The sequence below is a fragment of the Schistocerca serialis genome, chromosome 8 (genome assembly GCF_023864345.2).
Source record: "Schistocerca serialis cubense isolate TAMUIC-IGC-003099 chromosome 8, iqSchSeri2.2, whole genome shotgun sequence".
Lineage (NCBI taxonomy): Eukaryota > Metazoa > Arthropoda > Insecta > Orthoptera > Acrididae > Schistocerca > Schistocerca serialis.
The window spans coordinates 200,044,575-200,069,052 of NC_064645.1; the positions used below are offsets into that span (position 1 = coordinate 200,044,575).

A 24,478-nucleotide genomic window follows, 5' to 3' on the forward strand; every position below is an offset into this window, starting at 1 on the left:
AACAGCTCATACTCAGAAAAAAGTTTTAACCTCAAAACCATGCTCAAAATGCCAGCCCTCAGACAAAAACCTCTAGCATGCACATGGATTTCAAAGAAGCATACAACTCGATAGATAGACCCTCACTATGCCAAATTTTAGAAAAGAGGGGACTAGATCCCCAAGCATGAGAACTTATAAAACAAACACTAACTGGCACAAAATCTAAAGTAAAATTTATGGGGGAAATCTCACAACCATTTGACATTCAAACAGGTGTTCAATGTCATCGTAGAAAAGGATATGGAAGAATGGGAGAAAGAACTCAAGAAAAATGAGTTTTGGAAGCCAATCGTACTGTGCTTCCCCAAAAACAGCCTCTACATTCCATACCTTGCATTTGAGGATGATCTGGCAGTACTTACAGAGGACAATGAGACTTCCACCAAACAGCTCGAGACACTTTAAGAATACGCAGAAAAAGTAGGGTTACAAATCTCATTTGAGAAAATTGAATTCTTTTGTTCAAACACAGAAATCATGAGCCTGAAAACAAAATACAGAGAAATCAGAAGGGTCCCATACTTTATATACCTCAGAGAATCCACCGAACTGACAGGCCTTGAAAAAATCTCTCAGCAAAATCACCTCCTAAAAGTCAAAAAGCATTAGTGTTAGTCCAAAACACCTACAACAAAAAATCCATATCAAGACAGCCAAAAATTTGACACTACAACATAGTCATAAAACCAATGATCCTCTACACAAGTGAAATGATGATGCTGAACAGCAAACATGAACTTGAAGAAATAGAAAAAGAGAGAAACATCATTACGAAAATTTCAGGAGTGAGACGTACACAAGACGTTTATAGGCTGCAATCAATCAGAGCAACAGAAAAGTTTTCAATCATCGAAACTGACATTAAGAATAGGCGAATGAAATTCTTTGGTCATTTCAACAGACTACCAGAAAAGTGACTAACAAAAAGGATAATAGACTATGTAAAATCACTTATGAAATCAACACCTTGGCTGAACAAAATCTGAAAGGACATAAACAACCCAAACACAAGACTAATTCACTTTGAGAGAGAGACAGCTTCAGATGCAAAGTAGACAAATGGGAAATTACATCAGAGCAGCCAAAACAAAAAACAGTACAGACCAAAGTGGTCAGAAAAATGTAAATAAGCCTTCTAGGAAAGAATGTAAGCCTACTGGAACAAGAAGAAGGATCTAAAGAAAAGCTGATTGAGTTATTTGCTTAACATCTTCCATTTACAGAGAGAATTTGCTAATAATAATAATAATAATAATAATATGTACAGTAACACAAAACTATTATTGAGTTACAATTACGATATTCTAAAATTTAATGTGTGAATTGGTAGTGTATAGTCTTCATAACAGTTCCATGCTTGTAACTGTCTAGTCTTCACAACAGTTCCATATTTGTAATTGTCTATTCTTCATTGGGTCAAGTTACTGATATCGCAGCTTCCCACTAAGTAAAGATTCTTTTTTTTGTTCTTTCACCAACTTCTATCGTGTGTATAATGCAACTGATATTCCTTTGTTCAAACATTGTTTAAGCAAAAATATAAATGGTATGGGCTCAGATCCAAAGCTTACCTATAAAATTAAATACTCACCTATATTAAGAGAATGTAAATGATGCAACCCAGCAACTGCTTGGTGCAGAATGTCACGAGCAGAGATTCGACCAATGTGGAATCTACCCTCAACATAGTCTTGCAATGTTGCTGCACATAATTCCAGAGCAATATAACGAAAAAGGCGATCTTGTTCTGTGCAAAAGTAGCGAACTACATTTGGATGAGCATCTGACTCACGCAGAAGAGCCACCTCACGGTCTGCTACTGTGAAGCACTCGGGCAATATCCGCTTTACAGCTACAGCTCGCCGGTCAAATTCACCCCTAAAAGAAAAGGAGAAAAATGGGGTTCTCATCTGAGGTGTTACAATAGCATGAGACAGTGATAATTCTCAAAGTTGGGCAAAAAAGAAGACAGAAACAACATGAAAGAAAAACTTGCAGACCTTAATATATATGACACAATTAGAAAATCTGTGACTAGATGTCAATGAGTACAATATATTTGAGTTGTTTTTCATGAATTATGACTGCACTCATCCATTCTCATTCAAAATTAACATCAACAAATTGTAACAAATATTTTTATTCATTTTTTCAATATGACCATTAGTCTCATTCAGATGTTTAATCAACCAACAAAACAGTGGGAAGTCCTTCTGCTACTATTTACATATCACTCTCACTGCTATAACTCTTTCTGAGAATACCTCTTTTGTACACTCATAATTTTAAAATATGTGCAGCCTCTGAGAATTTTTAATTCTATGCTTCATCAATTATTAACTCTGACATCTTTTACAGCTAATACTAAATCTTGAGACATTTCATCGACAAATGATGTAAAGAAGACTTACTATATAAATTATGGACCAGAGTGAAAATGCTCCTCTTGGAGCACAAAAAACGCAAAAATTTCCTCTTTAAAAGACTCTGACAGAAAAGTGGGTACCAGCTGCCCCAATTCTCATTATGTCTTCCTCACCAAAAATTTTCGCGTGCAAACATATTTGCACTCTTTTAACATAGAAATTCTAAATCCAGTTACCCAGACTTTCTTTGAAGATAAGTTTTCTCCTCTAGACCAGGATAATTCACACATTGGGAAAATTTTCAACACACAGGTATAGGTATAGGGTGATGGGGCAAAATTGTAGGCTCCATTTTTTTGCTGCAACTGTCTGCACTTGTTTCTTTCTCTCCCACTGATGTGGTCTTCTCGTTCTCCTACAGAAGCATTTTTCCACTGGTTCCTTTTTTTTTTCTGCTACAGCAGTGTATGTTGCTTATATAAAAGAATTCTATAAATCGGTAAAGTTTTGACAGTTTATTTATATACTTTGATGCAGTTACATACTTTGACACATATAAACGAGAAATAAGTGTGCATAATATAAGGTTAACACAAAACTGCTTGCTTTGCATTTCTTCTGGAAACTTTGCTCGTCAATTGCAATTCATCGAAGATACCTGGCTCATGATTTTATGTTAAAAGAGTAAAAATGTTATTAGAAATATAGTTCTCAATTTGCAGTCTTTCCAGTTTTCCATCATTTTTGGCAGTAATTTTAAGTTTCTTTCAGGCATGTGAAGATGCTTTTTGGCCCATTTTTTGTTACTGCAGTGCCACTTTGGGCATATTTGAATACCTTTCAGAAGAGCTATCACAAAATATTAGCACATGTTGAAAATTTCAAGCAACCATTGGCTCATCTACATCCATGGTTTGGTGACCTCAGACCCTTTGATGTGACCACAGAATCCTTGCCATGTGTTCACTACATCAGTTAAAACTACACTGATGCCACTCCACCTATTTGCTCAATTTGTCTTGGCTGAAGGAAGTGGGTTATGTTTAAATTTTGACCCTGTACTGTAGGATAGCTACAGGATGCCTGTTCTTTCTATATGCATACACATAGTCACTAGGCCAAAGGCTGTCCAAACACTTCAACACTTACCTCTGTCACTAACAGAACATAAGTTATGACCCCCAAAAAATCACATATTTGCTTGTGGCTTTTTTAGAATATATTGGTTTCTTGCAGAATCATGCATGGACCAACAAGCCACAAAAAGAAGGAAGTATTTATGTACAGATATAGAAAAAGAGTGGGCAAGTTTATAAATCACAGGGTATTTGCACCGATACACGTGCAGAGGATAAAGAGTTGATGAAAGACATGCAGTAGGTAAAGAAATGATGTGTTAAAAACAGTGTTCAGTAAATTAAAACTACACTGACAGTAACATGGGAACAGAACTCATACGACTTGATGTTATTTGATGCTTCTCCCCTCAATAATCTGTCCTGTGCATGTCTCTTCATCTTTGCGTAACTACTGCAACTTATGAGGGTGTACTGAAAAGTAATGCCTCTACATTTTTTATGTGTAAACTCTTTAACACTTTCTAAATAAAACAAACATTATTAACATTCTACATATTTATTCTTCATGTCTAGATATCTACTTCTCAACATAGTCACGATGGTGGTAACACATTTTTCCTAACGAGAGATCTGTTTGTTGATACCGTCACTGAACAGGGTGCGTGAGAAATCCCCATACCCCCTGCAACCCTTGTTTAATAACAAATGTTATTATGCAGGTTGGTAGCTATGTCACTTCCTATCAATTGTTGGAATTCATGTTTACATGTTTCTGCAGTTGAAGTAGAGTTTTAATTTGTAGTCATGACAGATGTGAGCGATCATAGTTACACTATTGAGGAGCAATTAGTGACAATTGTGTGGGTGGATGAACAATGCACACACTGGGCAGACAATGAGACTGATTATGGGAGCATTTCAGGAAAGATTGAATAAGCCTCCACCATGAAAGGTAACACTTCTAAATTGGGAAAGATGTGGTTTTGCTTTTGACAGTGTTATAGACAGCTCATGGAATGGAAAGGAGAAGACACAAGAAGAGACATGCATTATAGTCTCTGCTTCAACTGAACAATTTCCTATGAATTCGACATGTAAACATGCTTCGGAACTCAGTACACTGAGGACAACGATGGAGATCACAAGAAAACGAGACCTTCACAGCAGACCTTTTTGACTGATGTTTGTAAATGAATTATTGGATACAGACTGGAATGCAAGTATTTTAGCACACTGTGCTTTGTTAACTCAATTTTCAAATGCAGTGAACTATGCTAAAGTTATGTTTTCAGATAATGTGCCATTTCTCACACCCCATGTGCTAGAAATATTGTCACTTGGGCCAAAGAGAATAGTCATCACACAGTTGAGTTAGAAAGAAACCCACCTCACATAATGATAAATGATACAGGCAGGGATGACATCACATTTGTCTGGACCATACATTTTTGAAGGGACTCTGAATGGCACAAATTATCTGCACAAGTTAGAAACATGGTTAACACCTTAGCTTGAGGAAAAGGGTCTCACATAATGCATATGGTTGCAAAATATCAAATTCCTCCTCACTGCACTCTTTCAGCATGTGAGTTCCTAAATGAACACTTTCCAGGATGGCGGACAGGTCTCATGGTTCATCAGCAACACTAGCTCCTCTGAAATAGCCACCAAGAAGTCCTGACCTCACCACACATGACAACTCATTATGGGGAGTCATTAAGACGTGTGTATCTGTAAGCTGTTATGCTACAAATGAAGAACTGAGCAATGCTGTTGAGGATACAGTTCGCACTATAACACTGAACATGCTCAAAAATATGTCAAGAAGAACATGGAAGTGTACAGAACGTAATACGTAAGTAACTTAATACTTAACTAACAATACTTAATACATAAGTAAGATGTCACTTAATATGTAAGCATACACTTAATGCTTAAGTACTTGTGCTGAAACAATTCAAATCAATGAGCACTCAATACTAAGGGGTATGGGGACTTCTCGCCCACCCTGTAGAATGTTTGACTCTGTTGATGGGGCCACAATCTCACCTCTGCTTGCACTGCATTATCACAATGAAAGTAAAGTTTTGGAAACAGATGAAAATTGGATGGGGCCAAGTAGGAACAGTATGGAGGATGAACGATGGCAGTAAACCCAAGCCGCTGGATACCGCAGTGCTCTTGTGTTGTCTGGCACTGTTACGCTGACGAGGAGGGTGCTCAACGTGTAGACAATATCTTTGAATTCGAAACTCAATTACAGCACACTGTTTCTCACACATCAACATAATTACGTTACACACTGCCATGTTACACGCTGCAATTCTAAGCGCCTTAATGGAAGAGGGCTGCAAATATATAGGTGTGACATATAAAGACATAGAATGTTAATAGTTTTCACATAAAATACTTGGAGGCATTACTTTTCAGCATCAATTGGTACCTGGTTACTGCAGTCAAGTTTTGGTCTCCCTAAGCAATTTTTATCCCCACTCTCTGCTCCATTACCTAACTGATAGTTCCTTGATGCCTCAGGATGTGTCCTATCACCTGATCTGTTTTTAAAATCACATTGTGCCATAAATTTCTCCTTTCCCTATTCGATTCAGTACCTCCCCTCCTTAGCAATTTGATAAATCAGTCTAATCTTCTGCATTGGGACATTTGAAAAGTTTTTGTTCATGTCTTATTTGAACTGTCTAACATCCACATTTCAATTCCAAATAAGGCTACACATCAGGAAAATACCTTCAGAAAAGAGTTCCTAACACTTACATTTATATTCAAAGTTAAAAAATTCTTTTTCTTCAGAAATCCTTTTTTTGCTATTGCCAGTTTACTTTTTTATATTCTCTGTGTTAGTACTTTTACTGCCTCATTTCCGAATCTGATTTCCTCAGGCCTGCCTGACTTAATTGGGCACGTTTCATTACTTTTGTTGATATTCATCTTGTAACCTCTTCCCAAAACACTGCACACTCACTTCAACTGCTCTACCATATCCTTCACTGTGTCTGAGGGTTACAATGTCATCGTTAAATATCAAAGTTTTCAGTTTTTTCCCCTGAACTTTAATTCTCTTTCCAAATTTCTCCTCAGTTTTCTTCACAGATTGCTCAATGACAAACTGAATAGCAATGGAGATAATCCAAAAGCCTGTCTCATACCCTGCTCAACTACTGGTTCCCTTTCAAGTTCTTTGCCCCTTGTAACTGCAGCCTTGTTTCTAAACAAGCTGTCGATAAAATTTTGCTCTGCGTATTTTACACCTACTATGTTTAAAAATTCAAAGAATGTATTCCAGTCTACTCTATCACAAGCTTTCTCCAAATCTAGAAATGTTATAAATGTAGATTGCCTTTTTTTCTGTCTATCTCCTAAGATAAGTTGAGTTGTACAATCAGTATTGCCTATGTGTTCCCACAGTTCTGCAGAACTCAAGCTCATCTTCCTGAGGTCAACTTTAATCAGTTTTTCCATTTGTTATGTCAGTATTTCGCCATCATGACTTATTTAAGTGATAGTTTGGTAATATTTACACCTATCGGCACCTGTCTTCTTTCAAATTAGAATTATTATAGTCTTTTTGAATTCTAAGGGTATTGTACCTGTCTAATATATCTTGTGCACCAAGTGGAATACCTTGGCTCCCTCCAGGCTCCAGGATCTCAATAATCCTGAGGTTTCTTTGTTTTTTGACTTAGGTCTTTCAATGCTCTGTCAGATTCTTCACACAGTATCATATCTCTCATCTCGTCTTCATTTATTTCCCTTCTTTCTCTATAACACTGCTTAATCCTCTCCCTCTCTGTCCCCCCCCCCCCCCCCCACCACTCCCCGAGCACATTCTGTACCTAGTAGCCCACCACCCTACCTCCACACACTTCTCTAACAGGACCACAACATTTTTCTCCATGCCTTTCTGCTACTCGTTCATCCTCCTTGCCAGACACCACGTATCCCCGTTACCCATCCGACCCTGCTACTCGTTACCATGACATTACAGGCCTGAAGGTGAGAATAGTCAAGTGTAGGCACAATGTCCATGTAAGAATGTACATGTGTGTGTGTGTGTGTGTGTGTGTGTGTGTGTGTGTGTGTGTGTGTGTGTGTGTGTGTGTCACTTGACAAAAGATTTTGCCCGAAAGCTTGTATTTTTCATCAGTCGATCTCTAAATGTGTCTGTCTTCCACTCAATGCCTTCTCTATGTGGTGAGTAACAATCTATCCTAATGCATATTGTTACTCCATTCCAGATTTTTCATTGTTTGTATTCTCTTTCACCAGCTTCATTTGATGCATTTCAAATTTTTTCTTTTTCAGGCAATTTCACAGAAGGGCTCTATCAAACAATGTACAGAATGTTAACATGATAAATAAAAAAGTGGCAAGTTGTGAGTAATGTGACCCTAATTCCTTTTTAAGAACTTGGCTTCTCTTGAATTCCTTTTTATGACATATAATGTAAACGGATTAAAAAAGAAAAACTCACCAAGCAGCAGCAGGAGGACACACACACAAAAAGGTTTAACTTTTACAAGCATTCGCAGCCAGTGGTCCCTTCTTCTGGCAGAAGAGTTGAAGAGGAAGGAAGAGGGGTGGAGGAGAAAGACTGGAAGGGTTTTTGAAAAGGGTTTCAGTTCAGAAAAATCACCCAGAACCTTGAGTCAGAAGAGGCTTACTGGATGAGATGAGAAGGAAAGACAGACTGTTAGGGACTGCACCGGATGGGATTTGAAAACCTGAGAGCTTAAAGGTGGAAGACGGGGTAATATGCAAGACAGAGATTAGTACTAAAACATAGTTCATGAGTTAAAAAGAATAAAAAGCTAAGTGCAATGTCTGTAACAGAGGTGGAATGGGGGGCGAAAAACACACATGTCAGAAAATGAAAGATGTAGAAAACTAAAATCAGATGATGAAAGGAGTAGTTCCTGTGAAAATATGGTGAGATGGAAGGAATTAATGTAAATTAAGGCCAAGTAGGTGGCGAGAATGAAGGACATGTTGTAGTGCTAGTTCCCACCTGTGGAGTTCTGAGGAACTGGTGTCTGGGGGAAGAATCCAAATGGAGCGTGTAGTGAAATAGGCATCAAGGTCATGACTGTCATGTTGTAGAGCATGCTCCGCAACAGGCTATTGAGTATTGCTGGAATACACCCCCTGACCAGGCCCAGTCATTCTGACTGATAAGAACTTAGCTTCTCTTGCAAGAAAGCAATGCAACGGCAGGTAGATAACTAGCAAGGATTTTGGAATTACCACTCAAACCTTGTAAAAGGAACAATTCGAGTATTCTTGTATGCTACCATAAGGGTAAAAAAAGCATACAGAAAAATGATTTGTCATAATGATACCAAATATATGAGTTATTGTTTCACTTTTGGTGATTTTAATGGAAAGACAACTGATGTGCTACAATTAACTGAACATATAGTAAATACTGCACAAGCTATATTGGGGCATGGAGCAATGTAACAAATTGATATCAACAAAAAATGTATTGGGGAGCGTGCACAGAGTCAAAGAGTGAGGATAGGAACCCACGCCTGGGAATGTCATCTAAAAACATTACGGCATCAAGCAGAAGTGACCGGAAAGTCATCAAATTAGCACAAACTGTCGCTAGGTTATAAGGCAGCAGACTGCAAGTGGTATTTCTAGCAACCACTATGATAACACACTGCTACTGAAGGATGCAATAATGAAGTTTAAAAGTCATTTGTGGGTTGATATTCTACACAACTGTTTCACTAGTACATCCCCTTACCTTACCAACAATAGCTACATAAGCCTATAAGTCATGACACAATTATTCACATTTCCAGCAACCTATAGAAACACGCAGATGAAGATGTCAAAAATGTTGTTGATATTTCTGACAGACTATCATGGAGCCATCAAGAAAACAAAAATTGTTATTTATACTGGTAAGTCTCTTAAACATCCCTGAAGGTTCTCCTCTTTGATTGGCACTACAGAATATGATGAATGAATGAATTTTACAACATATTGAGCAGCATATATAAAATTCCAGTTTGACTAGAAACTGTAAACTGGGTTATAGACATATATTAATCTGTGGAAAAGAGAATAAATATTAATTTGTGGTCAAATCACCTGCCTTACTTACTCGAACAAAAAGTAATCAGAAAATGAATGGGACCATACTGGGGAATATGTAAATATAAAATGAGCATTTTTTTTTCAGTCTGTCTTATTTGAAGAAGCAAGCATGTTATTTCTAATTAACTTCTGATGGAACACAATTTACAGCAAAAGTTAGGATATACACTGGCAAACAAAAATTTTATGCCAATTGTTGAAGTCATCCGAGTTAAAAGTCTACTGGTCTTCAGACTTATAAGTCACAATTAAAACTATAATAATACGATGAAAATAACACATAGTAAAAATAAAGAGCCTGCATATTAAGACTTTAATAAGAACAAAAGTAGTTTTGAGGATGCAAGCAGGAACAAATAACACTGCACTGAGAACAGGTATCTGACGTGTTGCATTTTTAGAGGTTAGTAGTTTACATGCCAGTTGAAATTTTGTTTTTTCATGTTTTGTAGTATTAGCTTAAATGCACATCGTCAAAACTTCTTCATCAAGGCAACCTTTGTGATATTTCAACATATGCCAGTATAATTTTGTTATACACTTTATATTGTTATCAATCTTTCATTACTCAAAGCGTGGTTGTCAAAGTCCGAGAAGCCAAGAACAGATTTTTGTCTTGTCAAGTAATACCAGGTGGTTATAACATACTTAAAGTGCAGCTAGACACAGAGATCCAGTGTGGGTTGTAATTATCATATAGCAGCTAAACTTGGTATGTATCCTAATGTGTTACTGCAGAACCGATTTAGCTGGGAAAAAATTATTTCCAATTTTGGCCACCAGATGCAAATTTGGTGCTGTGAATGGGAGAAAGACTTACAGAAGTGTTTCCATATGTAATGGATTAGAAATGGAATGTGGGCAGAAAATATCAAACATGTGTTTCAATATAAGCACCAGAGATACCGATGAGATGCTGCATATGTAAAAGGACAGGATAAACAGCTGCTCCCAGCAGTCCTGGTGGAATCCGAGCAACGTGTTCATGTATACTGGCCTTCACATCAGGTTGTGTCTCTGGTAAACACGTTCTTTCAGACATTCCCAGAGTCAAAAGTAACATAGATTCAGCTAATGTGATCTTGCGGGACATGCATCTGAAGATGACATGTTTATGGAAGGTTGCACTGAGCTGATCTTTCACTGACAAGTGACATGAGGTGTTGCCCAATCTTGTATGAAATTAGTGGTTTCCACACAGTTGTGCTCCTCCAAAGTATGAATCACATGCTGTATAAGGAGGTCTTGATAATGTGCAGATGTCGCAGAGCATCTGACAGGCAATATGCATCTCTTCATAGAAGAACAGGCTGAGAATAAAGGTGGACCACACAGTCACATCTGGTGAGTGCAGTGGCTCTTCATGTGCACCATGCAGTTTGACAGCAACTCAAATTCGGCAGGTCTGTGTATTTATTGCACCCTGCAGTGTACAATGTTCCTCATCATTTCATAGAATATTGCGTGGCCACATGTCATCATCATCATGAACCGAAGAGCAAATTCAGAATATTGGTGTGGATCATGAGGTTTCAGTTTTCTGCACTGCTTGGATCTCATTGAGGTACCAGTGTAAAAGACTGCAAAACTTTCTGTACTGTTGATCATGGGACAGGCAATTCTTGTGACACTGCCTGAGCATTAGCACTACCCAGGGCATGTGGTTGGTTGGTTGGTTGGAGAAGGGACCAAACTACGCGGTCATCAGTCCCTTAGATTCACTAAAACCGATAAAATCCCACATTAAAAGAGGGAACTACAATATCCATAAAATGTTAAACTATTGACAGGGAAGGAAGGAAAAGGACAGAAGAAGAGGCAAGGGAAAGAAAGTGACTAATGACAGGGGTGTGAAGGAAGAAGCACAGGAGACAAGAGAGATGCTCAAGACATAACAGACCCCTTCAGGAAAGGAGTGGGAAGGCAGAGGGCCGGGGTGAACCACCAAGCCCACTTGAAGCCAATCCAGCCGGTGCGAAGGGGGGAACGAGAGGGCCTGCCATCCCCTCCACTCACCAATAAGGTGGTAGGTCCCTCCCTTAAATAAAGCAATAAAAATCCCCATCACAAATAAAACAAAACGAGATCCGCTGTTGTCAGCCAACACCAGGGGTAGCGAGGCTGTAAAGCTAAAATTCTGTCGCAGGGTGGCTAAGTTGGGGCAGTCCAATAAGATGTGAGCCACAGTCAACATCGATCCACAATGGCAGAGAGGGGGGGGGGGGGGTCCTCACGACAGAGGAGATAACCATGAGTCAACCAAGTATGGCTGATGCAGAGTCAGCATAGGACGACAGAGGCCTTACGAGAGGCCCAGGAGGAGGACTGCCATGGAGTTGTAGAATCCTTAATCACCCTAGGCTTGTTTGGCGAAGAAAGAGTGCGCCATTCTGCATCCCTAAGGCCCAAAACCTGATGACGTAATGCCGAGCGAATGTCTATTTCCAGAATGCCAATAGCAAGAGATGGACTGGTAGTAGCTAATTTAGCCAGTCGATAGGCAAGTTCATTGTCAGGAATCCCAACATGGCCTGGGGTCCAAATGAAAATCACCGAGTATCCATGTTGAGCAAGGAGAGAACGAGAGTCCTGGATAGCGAAGAACAACGGGTGGCGAGGGAAGCACTGGCCAATAGCGTGCAAACTGCTCAATGAGTCACTACAGATAGTGAAGGATAGTCCTGAGCATGAGCGGATATGGTCCAGGCGCGTAATTCTGCAGTAAAAACACTACAGCCATCGGGCAAGAAATGAAGTTCTGTGTGTCGCGCATAAGTGTAAGCAAAACCAGTGCGGCCAGAAACCATGGAGCCATCAGTATAAATCACTTTTGAACCCCAGAATGAACTGAGGAGACAGTAGAATTGGTGGCAAAGAGCCAGCGGAGGGACAGAATCCTTTGAATCAATTGAGAGATCAAGATAGAGCTGTGGCCGAGAGACATATTAAGGAGGGGTACATGTGTGAGTAGAGAAGAGAGGCGGTAAAGGGAATTGCTGGAGTTCAGAAAAGAGCGACTGAATGTGGACAGCCATGGTAAGCCCACATCGTGGCCGCTGCTGCGGCAGGGTCATCTCTGTGTCTGGATAAAGGAGACCATAATTAGGGTGCTTTGGCGTGCAGCGAATGCGGAGCGCATAAGATACCAGCTGTTGTTGGTGCAAAACTCGCAGTGATGGAATCTCTGCCTCTGAGAGAAGGCCAAGTACGGGGCTAGTCTGGAAGGCACCAGTCACAAGTTGGACCCCACAGTGGTGGATGGGGTCTAGGATCTGCAGTGGAGAAGGTGACGCAGAAACATAGACATGACTTCCATAGTCTAAACGAGATTGGACCAACGCTTGATACAATCGCAGGAGAACAGAGCAGCCTACACCCCAGGCAGTATTGCACAGACACCTAAGAACATTGAGATGGGACCAGCATGTCCTCTTCAGCTGGTGAGGATGAGGGAGCCATGTCAACTGGGCATTGACGACCAGACCCAAGAAGCGATGGGTGTCTACTACCTCGAGGGGCTGGCCATCGAGGAACTGTTCTGGATGGGGATGGACTGTACGGCGATGGCAGAAATGCACGACACGTCTTGGCCGCCGAAAACTGGAACCCATGGGAGAGAGCCCACGAGTGCGCCCGGCAGATTGCCCCCTGTAGACGGCGTTCTGCAGCGCCCATTACGGAGGAAGTGAGGAAGATACAAAAATCGTCAGCATACAAAGAGGGGGACACTGTCGGGCCAACAGCTGTCACCAGGCCATTAATGACTATGAGAAAGAGAGGGACACTCAGCACGGAACTCTGTAGAACCCCATTTTCTTGCTGGTAGGGAGTACTGTAGGAGCAGCGAACTTGGACCCGAAAAGAGTGACAAGAAATGAAGTTACAGATAAAAATGGCCAGAGCAACATGAAGGCCCCATTTGTGAAGGGTGGTGAGGATGTGGTGGTGCCAGGTGGTGTCATAGGCCTTATGTAGATCAAAGAAGACTGCAAGGAGGTGTTGCCGATGGGCAAAAGCAGACTCCAGGTGCACCAAGTTATCCACCGTAGAGCGGCCACAGTGAAAACCACTCTGAGTCGATGACAAAAGGTCGCGGCATTCAAGGATCCAAAACAGCTGCCTACACACCATGCGTTCAAGGAGGTCACAGAGGGTGTTAGTAAGGCTAATTGGACAGTAGCTATACAACTGAAGAGGTGGCTTCCCTGGCTTCAACACCGGAACAACAATGCTTTCCTGCCACTGGGTAGGAAAGACTCCCTCACTCCACAGACAGTTGAAGAGGGTCAGTATACGATGGTGGCAAGCCACCTGTAAGTGTTGGAGCATTTGGTAATGTATCCGATTTGGTCCAGGAGCCATGTCAGGGCAAAGGGCGAGGGCGCTGGCAAATTCCCACTCACTGAATGGAGCATTATATGGCTCCGAGCAGCAAGAAACAAAAGACAAAGGCAGTCTTTCCGAGCGCTCTTTCAGGAGAAGGAACGTGGGTGGATTCTGAGCTGATGCCGAAGCTTGAGCAAAGTGCTGAGCAAAATTTTCTGCTACAAAGTCCAGATTGGTAAGGACAACACCATGCACAGAAATTCCTGCAAGCCCGATGGGAGGACGGTGGCCAAAAATTTGCCTGATTTTCACGCAGGCTTGTGAAGAAAGCGTGTGTGGTCCTATGGCAGCTTCATATCGCTTCCAGCAAATCCATTTCTGAAATTTGATTAGGTAGTGGGCCCGGGCGCGGAGTTGTTTAAAGACCAAAAGAAGAGCAGTATAAGGGTGCCACTTGAAGTGTTGAAGAGCACAGCAGTGGTCTTTTATGGCTGCAGCAATTTCCGGAGTCCACCAAGGAACCATCTTCCGGTGTGGGGAACCTGAGGAAGAAGGAACTGTTGAAACAGCCGCTGAAAGGATGGCAAGAGCCAAAGTCTGAGCAGATTCATCAACACTGTCGTGTGGCAATACAGGGGGAATGGGAGCAGAGGAGAAGGCACCCCAATCAGCCTTAGATATGGCCCACCTGGGAGGGTGACGGAGCAAGAGACACTGAAGGAAGGTCAAAACAATTGGATAATGGTCGCTGTCATCATGGACTCCCCACTGAATGGAGGGAAGAAGGTCGGGACCGCAGATGGAGAGGTCAATGGTAGAGAAAGTGCCGTGCACCACACTAAAGTGTGGGAGCACCTGTGTTTAATAAACAGAGGTGAAGCCCTGACAGAACAGCTTCAACTGTCCTGCCCAGGGCAGTAGTCGTGTGACTACCCCAAAGAGGGTTGGCGGCATTAAAGTACCCTAATAGCAGGAAGGGAGAAGGGAGTTGTTGAAGAAGGGTGGTGACGGTATGGGATATGGGTGGCCTGTCAGGTGGGAGGTAGAGATTACAGATTTACAGATTGTGATTGTAATGGCCAGATGGACCCTGACAGCAATGGCTTCCAGAGTGGTATGGAGGGGAACCCATTTACTAACAATGTCCTTGTGGACCAAGGTGCAAACACCACCAGAAACCCGCAAAGGGCCAACTCGGTTCCGACAGAAAGTGTGGAACCCACAAAGGGCGGGTGGGTAAGAATTGACAAAATGGGTCTCCTGGAGCGCAATACAAGCGGCAGAGTGGAAGAAAAGAAGGGGCTGCAGCTCTGGAAGGTGACGCAAATACCCATTACAATTCCACTGGAGGATTCTCAAGCCGGAGTCCAAAGGGGAAGTGAAGGGACCGGAGTCGGCCACACCACCGAATCGCCATCCATCACCGATAAGGATGGGGTAATATCCATATAGGTGGGGTCAGGCTCTTGTTGGTTTATTGACTGAAGGAGGGGAAGGCTGCACCTCAGGGGGTACCGGAGGGTCCTTGCCCTTTTTCTGGCGTTTCTGCTTCTTTTCTTGGGAAGGAAGAGAAGGGCAGACTTCAGCGAGGGCGGGCACAGAATTACACTGGGCAATCTTGGCACCCACCGGCCGCGGATAAATGCTGCCGATGTGGAGCCGTAGATCGCCTTTCAGGGGGGTGCCGGGAGGAGGAGTCCCGGGAGGGAGCTCCAGTACTGGCGGCTGCTGAAGGAGGGGAGCACTTCCCCACGGTGGAGGGGGACCAGCACCCGAAGGGTTGGGTATGGGTACTGACGGGAAGGGGGAGGGGGAGGGGGAGTGGGAGTGGGAGAGGGAGAGGGAGGAGAAGGTTGAAGGCATGGGGCGAATGGGGTGGGGCTGGGAAGAGGATGGTGTAAGAGGGGGACTGGACAAAACGGAAGCAAAAGTAGAAGACAGACACAGGATGGAGCCAGTCATACTTTTGAAGAGCCTCAGTGTAGGTGAGCCGATCTAAGGCTTTGTACTCTTGAATCCTTCTTTATTTCACAAACACTGGGCATACAGGCGAGCATGAAGAAAGCTGTCCATGACAATTTACACACACTCATGGAGGGGGCGCCCACAGTCACCGCAGAGGGGACCAGTGGTGCAGCGGGAAGTGTGTCCAAACCGTAAGCATTTAAAGCATCTCATTGGTGGTGGAATATAAGGTTTTACATCACACCTTGACCTTCTCTGGGAGGACATCCCCCTCGAATGCCAGGATAAAGGCGTCCGTAGCAGTGCGATTGTTTGCAGTGCCTCGCTGCACACGGTGGATAAAACGAACCCCTCGCTGCTCGAGTTTAGCACGGAGCTCCTCATCAGTTTGGAGAAGAAGATTTCAGTGGAAAATTATGTCCTGTACAGAGTTCAAAGATTGGTGGGGCATGAAAGAGACTGGGACATCACCGAGATGGTCACAAGCATGCAGGGCGTCAGATTGGACAGCAGAATATGTCTTTATGAGCAAAGCACCGGACCGCATTTTACTCATCAATTTCACTTTGCCATACTTATCTTCAATTGTCTCCATGAAAAACAAAGGCTTGGTCTTGGCAAAACTTCCGCCATCTGCCCTAGTACAAACCAGGTACTGAGGGAAAGATTTCAACCCAAGTTGGCGAGCTTGACCTTCCTCCTATGGGGTGGCCAGGGAGGGGAAGGGGCACCATCAAGCCACAGCAAGGGCCATCTGGCATGGCGGCCATTGCTTGGAGTCCTGGTGCCCCAAAGTGATGAGCATCGACTCCTGGGTGTACACAAGGTGTTAACAGCTCAGGTACTAGCAGTGTGATCCCTGTGGTTTCAGGGGGCTCAGCCAAGTGGGTACTTAACAGCCCCACCACATGGACTGGCTACTGTGCCAGTGACCTAGCAGGAGGGGGCCAGGGTGGAAAGGGAAAGGGGAGGGGAGGGGGAGAGGAACCTGCACCATGGAAGCTAGGTATGGAGTTCATCCCCAAATGGCTCACACTGAACGGAAAATTTTGGGAATGGAGGTCAAACCCCAAGGGGAACAAAAATGCCAAAAAGGAGATGGAAACAGCAAACTAAACAATGGCACAGACCAAAACAAAGCCAGGAGGATAGCCAAGCTGACATACAGAAGTCCACTAAGAGGGAAAAAGAGGGGGCAGGGACAAAGGAGTAAGGATAGAGAGGGAGAGGAACATGGAGGGTAATGCAGCCTGGAAAGGAAAGGAGACTGCAATAGCTCCGGGCCCCGTGCGCGTCACACATGTACCCAACGAAAGGACTGTGGGCCCCCCATGTGCTGCATGGTCAGTTAGAGTAACAGCAATCTCATCAATAACTCCCACTGGGATACAAAACCCTCCTCTTCCCTGTGTTTTTCAATTTCATTATCACCTTGTTTAAACCATTTAATGACATCTGGCCTCTGCTCTGACCTTTCAGCCAGCAATACTCTCACAACGCAGCACTTTGATTGCTGCCGTTCATGTAAAACAGCTTCACTAACTGCGCACAGTCTTTATTTGTTATAGCCATACGTTCACTCATGTTATGGCTTGTTAAATGACAGTGTGGATGTCAAAGCTTTATACAAACAGTGTACAGCACTGGATTTGCACCTGAGGGCCAAAACGAAACTAATTTTTGCTAGTGCAGATCGGTTCCACATTAATGCATTAACATATTTAACAAGTTTCACTGCCATATAATTACAGCCCACACTGGACCTCTGTGAGTAGCTGCACATTAATTATAACTACCTGGTGCATGCAGTTTGTACAACTGCACATATTTTCCAAAACTATCATGGGATTATTGAAGAGTTAGCCATATTTAACATACAGAACTCTTTATCCAACAGCATCTTTATAGAAATGTTGCTGTCTGTTAACAGTAAGTGCAGTGATGGGAGAACTAGTGATGGCTAAATGATCGCACTCAACTGAGATAGTGCACGAGTTGCATGTGCTTGCCTGCACTATCATTCAAGTCAGCAACAATTTTATTTAAAAATGCTTGCCACTTGTGAATTATGACACACTTTAGCACATAAACTTTCTCCATCTCATGCTCCAGTCACATACACTGTCACTGCTTGTCAGATATAACATTTTATTACACAATATTGATCAAAAGTTTGATTTTTTTAACAGACTGAATAATGAATCATCATATAAAGTCATCACTATTACTATGTTCTTACATACTGCATCTGATACATCACAAATCTTCTGACGCAAGTTAGTGTCTGAATTTTGTGAGAATGTAAAACCTAGGCAATTCATTCACTGGAGAACGAAAGAAAATTACTAACCACAAAAATAATTAACATTTAAATAGTTTGGAAATGAATCAGTGAAGATACAAAGTAACTGTCTGTACTCTTCAGGAATTCTGTACTTTTTAATAGAGTAGTGCCAAAATTTATGGGCGAACAAAGACTGGCCAATAATAATGACTGATGCAGGAAGAGTTCAAAGCAATATTATAAAAAGCAAAACTAACTTGTAAACGAATGTTCCTTCGCAGCCTTTTCCAAGTATCTGCTCTCTGTTGAAGATAATCTTTCCAACTCTTATGTTGCCAGCACCAACATCTTCTGCTTCCGCTGTCACAATATGTGAATTGCTGTCACTACTTGATACATTACTTATATTTGATCCTTGTGAGGAACGTAAATATTCACGATCCTAGGAAAAAAAGAAAAATTATATAATGCAATAATTACGAGGTTCATAATTCAGAATTCTAACAGATTACGCAGTAGTTTTATATACAGAACAGCAACATCAAAGTCAGCTATATTCAACAGGTTTGAAATGAAGTACTCAAACTTACCTGAACTCTCAAGTAAATCAGTATAATGACTGAAGCAACAAGCAGAATTACTGTAAACTTTAAACCCACATTTTCTTGTTGGCGGAGCCATGACTTTGCAATGGTGTAAGACAGTAGTGGAAACTCCTGTGATAAAACGAAGGATGTCCTTCCTGTAGATAATTTATCATATAATTCCTCCAATTTTTCTTTGAATTCATCTAATTTTGTTGTTTGTATTCCAATTGATATAAAAGGTAAGTGACTGTTATTTTGCCTCTTGGTGGCCTCAGTGCTTGGGGCATTTCCCTCAAAAGCTACAGTTATATTTGTTTTATTGTGACCAACAATATGATGTGTATCAATTGCACTTATGTCAGTTCTGCCTGTAATCCTCATTACAGTTTCACTGTATTCTGGGACCTTGTGATGGCCTGAAATAAGTAACTTCAATAAATGTCATTCCATTTTTTTCACTCTATTTGTACACAAATTACTATAAAATGTAAACAAAAATTGTCAAACACGTAAATTACCATCCGAAATATCAATGAAACTCTTTCATTATCAGGAAAACAACAACTTACGACAGAGAATTGAAACAACAAGGCAATCAGGCTTTCCATTTCATGTTCTGTCATGAGAGAAGAAAAATTAAAGTTCAATGCACAATGGACAAGGAGGGGGAGGCTGGATGCTCTTCCAGTCCCCCCCCCCCGACATATATTTGTCTGTGTCTAGTGTTATCTAATGTGTGTGAGAATGTGTTTGAAATGTTTGTGAATTGTGTAACTGAATGGGATATGGGGACCAGATTAGCATTCACAAAGTCTGATGTGGAAAACCTTCTAACTGGCTGGTACACCGGCCCTTGACGTTAATCTGTGGATTCAATCTGAGGCTGGTGCATCTCTTTGAATCTCCTGGCCGACTACACTGTATTAGAGATGTAGCTCAACTTCTCCACCCGTTTAATTTTTAATGCATTTTTCTTCCTTTCTGATTCTTGTCATTTATCTTGGAATAACATGATCAACCTGAAAGCTTAAATTTTATTATTTTTACTGGGGGTCTCTCTCACAGCTGTCATATCTTTGTTTTACTAAACATACAGCTTTTCTCACCTCTCAGACAATTCAAAAAAGTTACAGAATACTTACTTGTCAAATCTCTAAGGGTATGGACTTGAAAAAGCAATTATACTGCACTCTCCTGACCAGCTACTGATTATTCCAATAAAATATGGTTACATTATTTTATTCTACCTTGGTCACATCATCTGCACAGTGATAGGGCAATCTCTCATTCTACAAATAGTTTAGACACTTTTTTCCAACACAATAAACATTTCACATGTTAAAGAAAGACTAAAAAGTACCTTTTTTCTGAAACGTTGAAGCATGTACTGTGCAGTACTGAAATCTGGAAAACTTAGAAAGGGGAAGGACACCTAATGAAAGTACTATAGAATGGATCCACATCCTGTTACAGTCCTAGATGTGATGTGTACACGGCACAACTTTTGATTCATGCTAAAATATGATTTATCATAGATGGAAAAAGCAGCTATGTTTTAAGTACATGTTAAGTTCATCCCAATATTACCCCTTCTTTCTTCTTCAGTTGTTTACAAGGAAATCCTTTGGAAAACTATGCATTATACAATTGTAATTCCGTATGGTTTAGCTCTCTGTCTTCTTTTGCATTCTTACGTAGTTCAAGTTTGGTACACTTTTCTCTTTTTCTCTCCGAGTAGAGGTCAAACATTGATCCTGACCATCTTCTTGTGACTGATCTTATTAATACAGCCAACACCAACATCTGTGCTTACCACTTTACTTCACTAACTGAATGGTCAACACAGCTGACTGCCAGGTAGGAGACCTGGGTTCGGTTCCTAGCTGAGTTGGAGATTTTAACCGTTCGGGGACTGGGTGTTATGTTGTCCTCATCATCACTACGCCATCATCATCAACGTGCAAGTCGTCGAAGTGGCGTCAAATAAACAGACTTGCGCTAAGTGGCCGAACAATCCCAGATGTGGTCTCCCGGCCAATAACATCTTCTGATCATTTTATTTTTACCACCTTTAATTCATGTAATGACCTGGTGGTCTTGTTTGACTGTTTTCATCTATTACTAACTGATATGATTTTACTCCCCCCCATGAACCATGGACCTTGCCGTTGGTGGGGAGGCTTGCGTGCCTCAGCGATACAGATAGCCGTACCGTAGGTGCAACCACAACGGAGGGGTATCTGTTGAGAGGCCAGACAAACTTGTGGTTCCTGAAGAGGAGCAGCAGCCTTTTCAGTAGTTGCAAGGGCAACAGTCTGGATGATTGACTGATCTGGCCTTGTAACAATAACCAAAACGGCTTTGCTGTGCTGGTACTGCGAACGGCTGAAAGCAAGGGGAAACTACAGCCGTAATTTTTCCCGAGGGCATGCAGCTTTACTCTATGATTACATGATGATGGCGTCCTCTTGGGTAAAATATTCCGGAGGTAAAATAGTCCCCCATTCGGATCTCCGGGCGGGGACTACTCAAGAGGATGTCGTTATCAGTCTCTTGAGAAAGAAAACTGGCGTTCTATGGATCGGAGCGTGGAATGTCAGATCCCTTAATCGGGCAGGTAGGTTAGAAAATTTAAAAAGGGAAATGGATAGGTTGAAGTTAGATATAGTGGGAATTAGTGAAGTTCGGTGGCAGGAGGAACAAGACTTCTGGTCAGGTGACTACAGGTTTATAAACACAAAATCAAATAGGGGTAATGCAGGAGTAGGTTTAATAATGAATAGGAAAATAGGAATGTGGGTAAGCTACTACAAACAGCAGAGTGAACGCATTATTGTGGCCAAGATAGATACGAAGCCCACGCCTACTACAGTAGTACAAGTTTATATGCCAACTAGCTCTGCAGATGACGAAGAAATTGAAGAAATGTATGATGAAATAAAAGAAATTATTCAGATTGTGAAGGGAGACGAAAATTTAATAGTCATGGGTGACTGGAATTCGAGTGTAGGAAAAGGGAGAGAAGGAAACATAGTAGGTGAATATGGATTGGGGGACAGAAATGAAAGAGGAAGCCGCCTGGTCGAATTTTGCACAGAGCACAACATAATCATAACTAACACTTGGTTTAAGAATCATGAAAGAAGGTTGTATACATGGAAGAACCCTGGAGATACTAAAAGGTATCAGATAGATTATATAATGGTGAGACAGAGATTTAGGAACCAGGTTTTAAATTGTAAGATATTTCCAGGCGCAGATGTGGACTCTGACCACAATCTATTGGTTATGACCTGTAGATTAAAACTGAAGAAACTGCAAAAAGGTGGGAATTTAAGGAGATGGGACCTGGATAAACTAAAAGAACCAGAGGTTGTACAGAGATTCAGGGAGAGCATAAGGGAGCAATTGACAGGAATGGGGGAAATAAATACAGTAGAAGAAGAATGGGTAGCTTTGAGGGATGAAATAGTGAAGGCAGCAGAGGATCAAGTAGGTAAAAAGACGAGGGCTAGTAGAAATCCTTGGGTAACAGAAAAAATATTGAATTTAATTGATGAAAGGAGAAAATATAAAAATGCAGTAAGTGAAACAGGCAAAAAGGAATACAAACGTCTCAAAAATGAGATCGACAGGAAGTGCAAAATGGCTAAGCAGGGATGGCTGGAGGACAAATGTAAGGTTGTAGAGGCCTATCTCACTAGGGGTAAGATAGATACCGCCTACAGGAAAATTAAAGAGACCTTTGGAGATAAGAGAACGACTTGTATGAATATCAAGAGCTCAGATGGAAACCCAGTTCTAAGCAAAGAAGGGAAAGCAGAAAGGTGGAAGGAGTATATAGAGGGTCTATACAAGGGCGATGTACTTGAGGACAATATTATGGAAATGGAAGAGGATGTAGATGAAGATGAAATGGGAGATATGATACTGCGTGAAGAGTTTGACAGAGCACTGAAAGACCTGAGTCGAAACAAGGCCCCCGGAGTAGACAATATTCCATTGGAACTACTGACGGCCGTGGGAGAGCCAGTCCTGACAAAACTCTACCATCTGGTGAGCAAGATGTATGAAACAGGCGAAATACCCTCAGACTTCAAGAAGAATATAATAATTCCAATCCCAAAGAAAGCAGGTGTTGACAGATGTGAAAATTACCGAACTATCAGCTTAATAAGTCACAGCTGCAAAATACTAACACGAATTCTTTACAGACGAATGGAAAAACTAGTAGAAGCCAACCTCGGGGAAGATCAGTTTGGATTCCGTAAAAACACTGGAACACGTGAGGCAATACTGACCTTACGACTTATCTTAGAAGAAAGATTAAGGAAAGGCAAACCTACGTTTCTAGCATTTGTAGACTTAGAGAAAGCTTTTGACAATGTTGACTGGAATACTCTCTTTCAAATTCTAAAGGTGGCAGGGGTAAAATACAGGGAGCGAAAGGCTATTTACAATTTGTACAGAAACAAGATGGCAGTTATAAGAGTCGAGGGACATGAAAGGGAAGCAGTGGTTGGGAAGGGAGTAAGACAGGGTTGTAGCCTCTCCCCGATGTTGTTCAATCTGTATATTGAGCAAGCAGTAAAGGAAACAAAAGAAAAATTCGGAGTAGGTATTAAAATTCATGGAGAAGAAATAAAAACTTTGAGGTTCGCCGATGACATTGTAATTCTGTCAGAGACAGCAAAGGACTTGGAAGAGCAGTTGAATGGAATGGACAGTGTCTTGAAAGGAGGATATAAGATGAACATCAACAAAAGCAAAACAAGGATAATGGAATGTAGTCTAATTAAGTCGGGTGATGCTGAGGGAATTAGATTAGGAAATGAGGCACTTAAAGTAGTAAAGGAGTTTTGCTATTTGGGGAGCAAAATAACTGATGATGGTCGAAGTAGAGAGGATATAAAATGTAGGCTGGCAATGGCAAGGAAAGCGTTTCTGAAGAAGAGAAATTTGTTAACATCCAGTATTGATTTAAGTGTCAGGAAGTCATTTCTGAAAGTATTCGTATGGAGTGTAGCCATGTATGGAAGTAAAACATGGACGATAAATAGTTTGGACAAGAAGAGAATAGAAGCTTTCGAAATGTGGTGCTACAGAAGAATGCTGAAGATTAGATGGGTAGATCACATAACTAATGAGGAAGTATTGAATAGGATTGGGGAGAAGAGAAGTTTGTGGCACAACTTGACCAGAAGAAGGGATCGGTTGGTGGGACATGTTCTGAGGCATCAAGGGATCACCAATTTAGTATTGGAGGGCAGCGTGGAGGGTAAAAATCATAGAGGGAGACCAAGAGATGAATACACTAAGCAGATTCAGAAGGATGTAGGTTGCAGTAGGTACTGGGAGATGAAAAAGCTTGCACAGGATAGAGTAGCATGGAGAGCTGCATCAAACCAGTCTCAGGACTGAAGACCACAACAACAACAACATGATTTTACTAATTTCAATTGTAACAAGTAATTTTATACCAATCCATTTGTTTTTATCAGAATGGACATGCACCAGTATTGAATAAACTGGGTCTGTCAAGCTTTTTACGCATACATTTCCAACTCATTCTCATTCTTTGTAATAACTCCTGACTTGTAGCATGTAAATCAGAAAGAAAGTGTGACGTTCTTAGTTAATATGTAATTAACTTTTGCTGCTTCTGTAGTTTTAACAGTTGACGTTTGGCTTTACGGCTACAAT

General features: G+C 41.5%; 1 protein-coding gene across 1 annotated transcript in view; it reads right to left on the reverse strand.

The window, feature by feature from the left end:
- Positions 1 to 24,478, reverse strand: part of LOC126416293 (serine/threonine-protein kinase/endoribonuclease IRE1) — a 146,821-nt gene that overhangs the window by 36,651 nt on the left and 85,692 nt on the right. The window contains exons 9-11 of the mRNA XM_050083946.1: positions 18,779 to 19,191; positions 18,446 to 18,630; positions 1,634 to 1,920 (exon numbers count right to left, since the gene is read on the reverse strand). Of these exons, the coding sequence (XP_049939903.1) occupies positions 1,634 to 1,920; positions 18,446 to 18,630; positions 18,779 to 19,191 (885 nt within the window). The remainder of the gene's footprint in view (positions 1 to 1,633; positions 1,921 to 18,445; positions 18,631 to 18,778; positions 19,192 to 24,478) is intronic.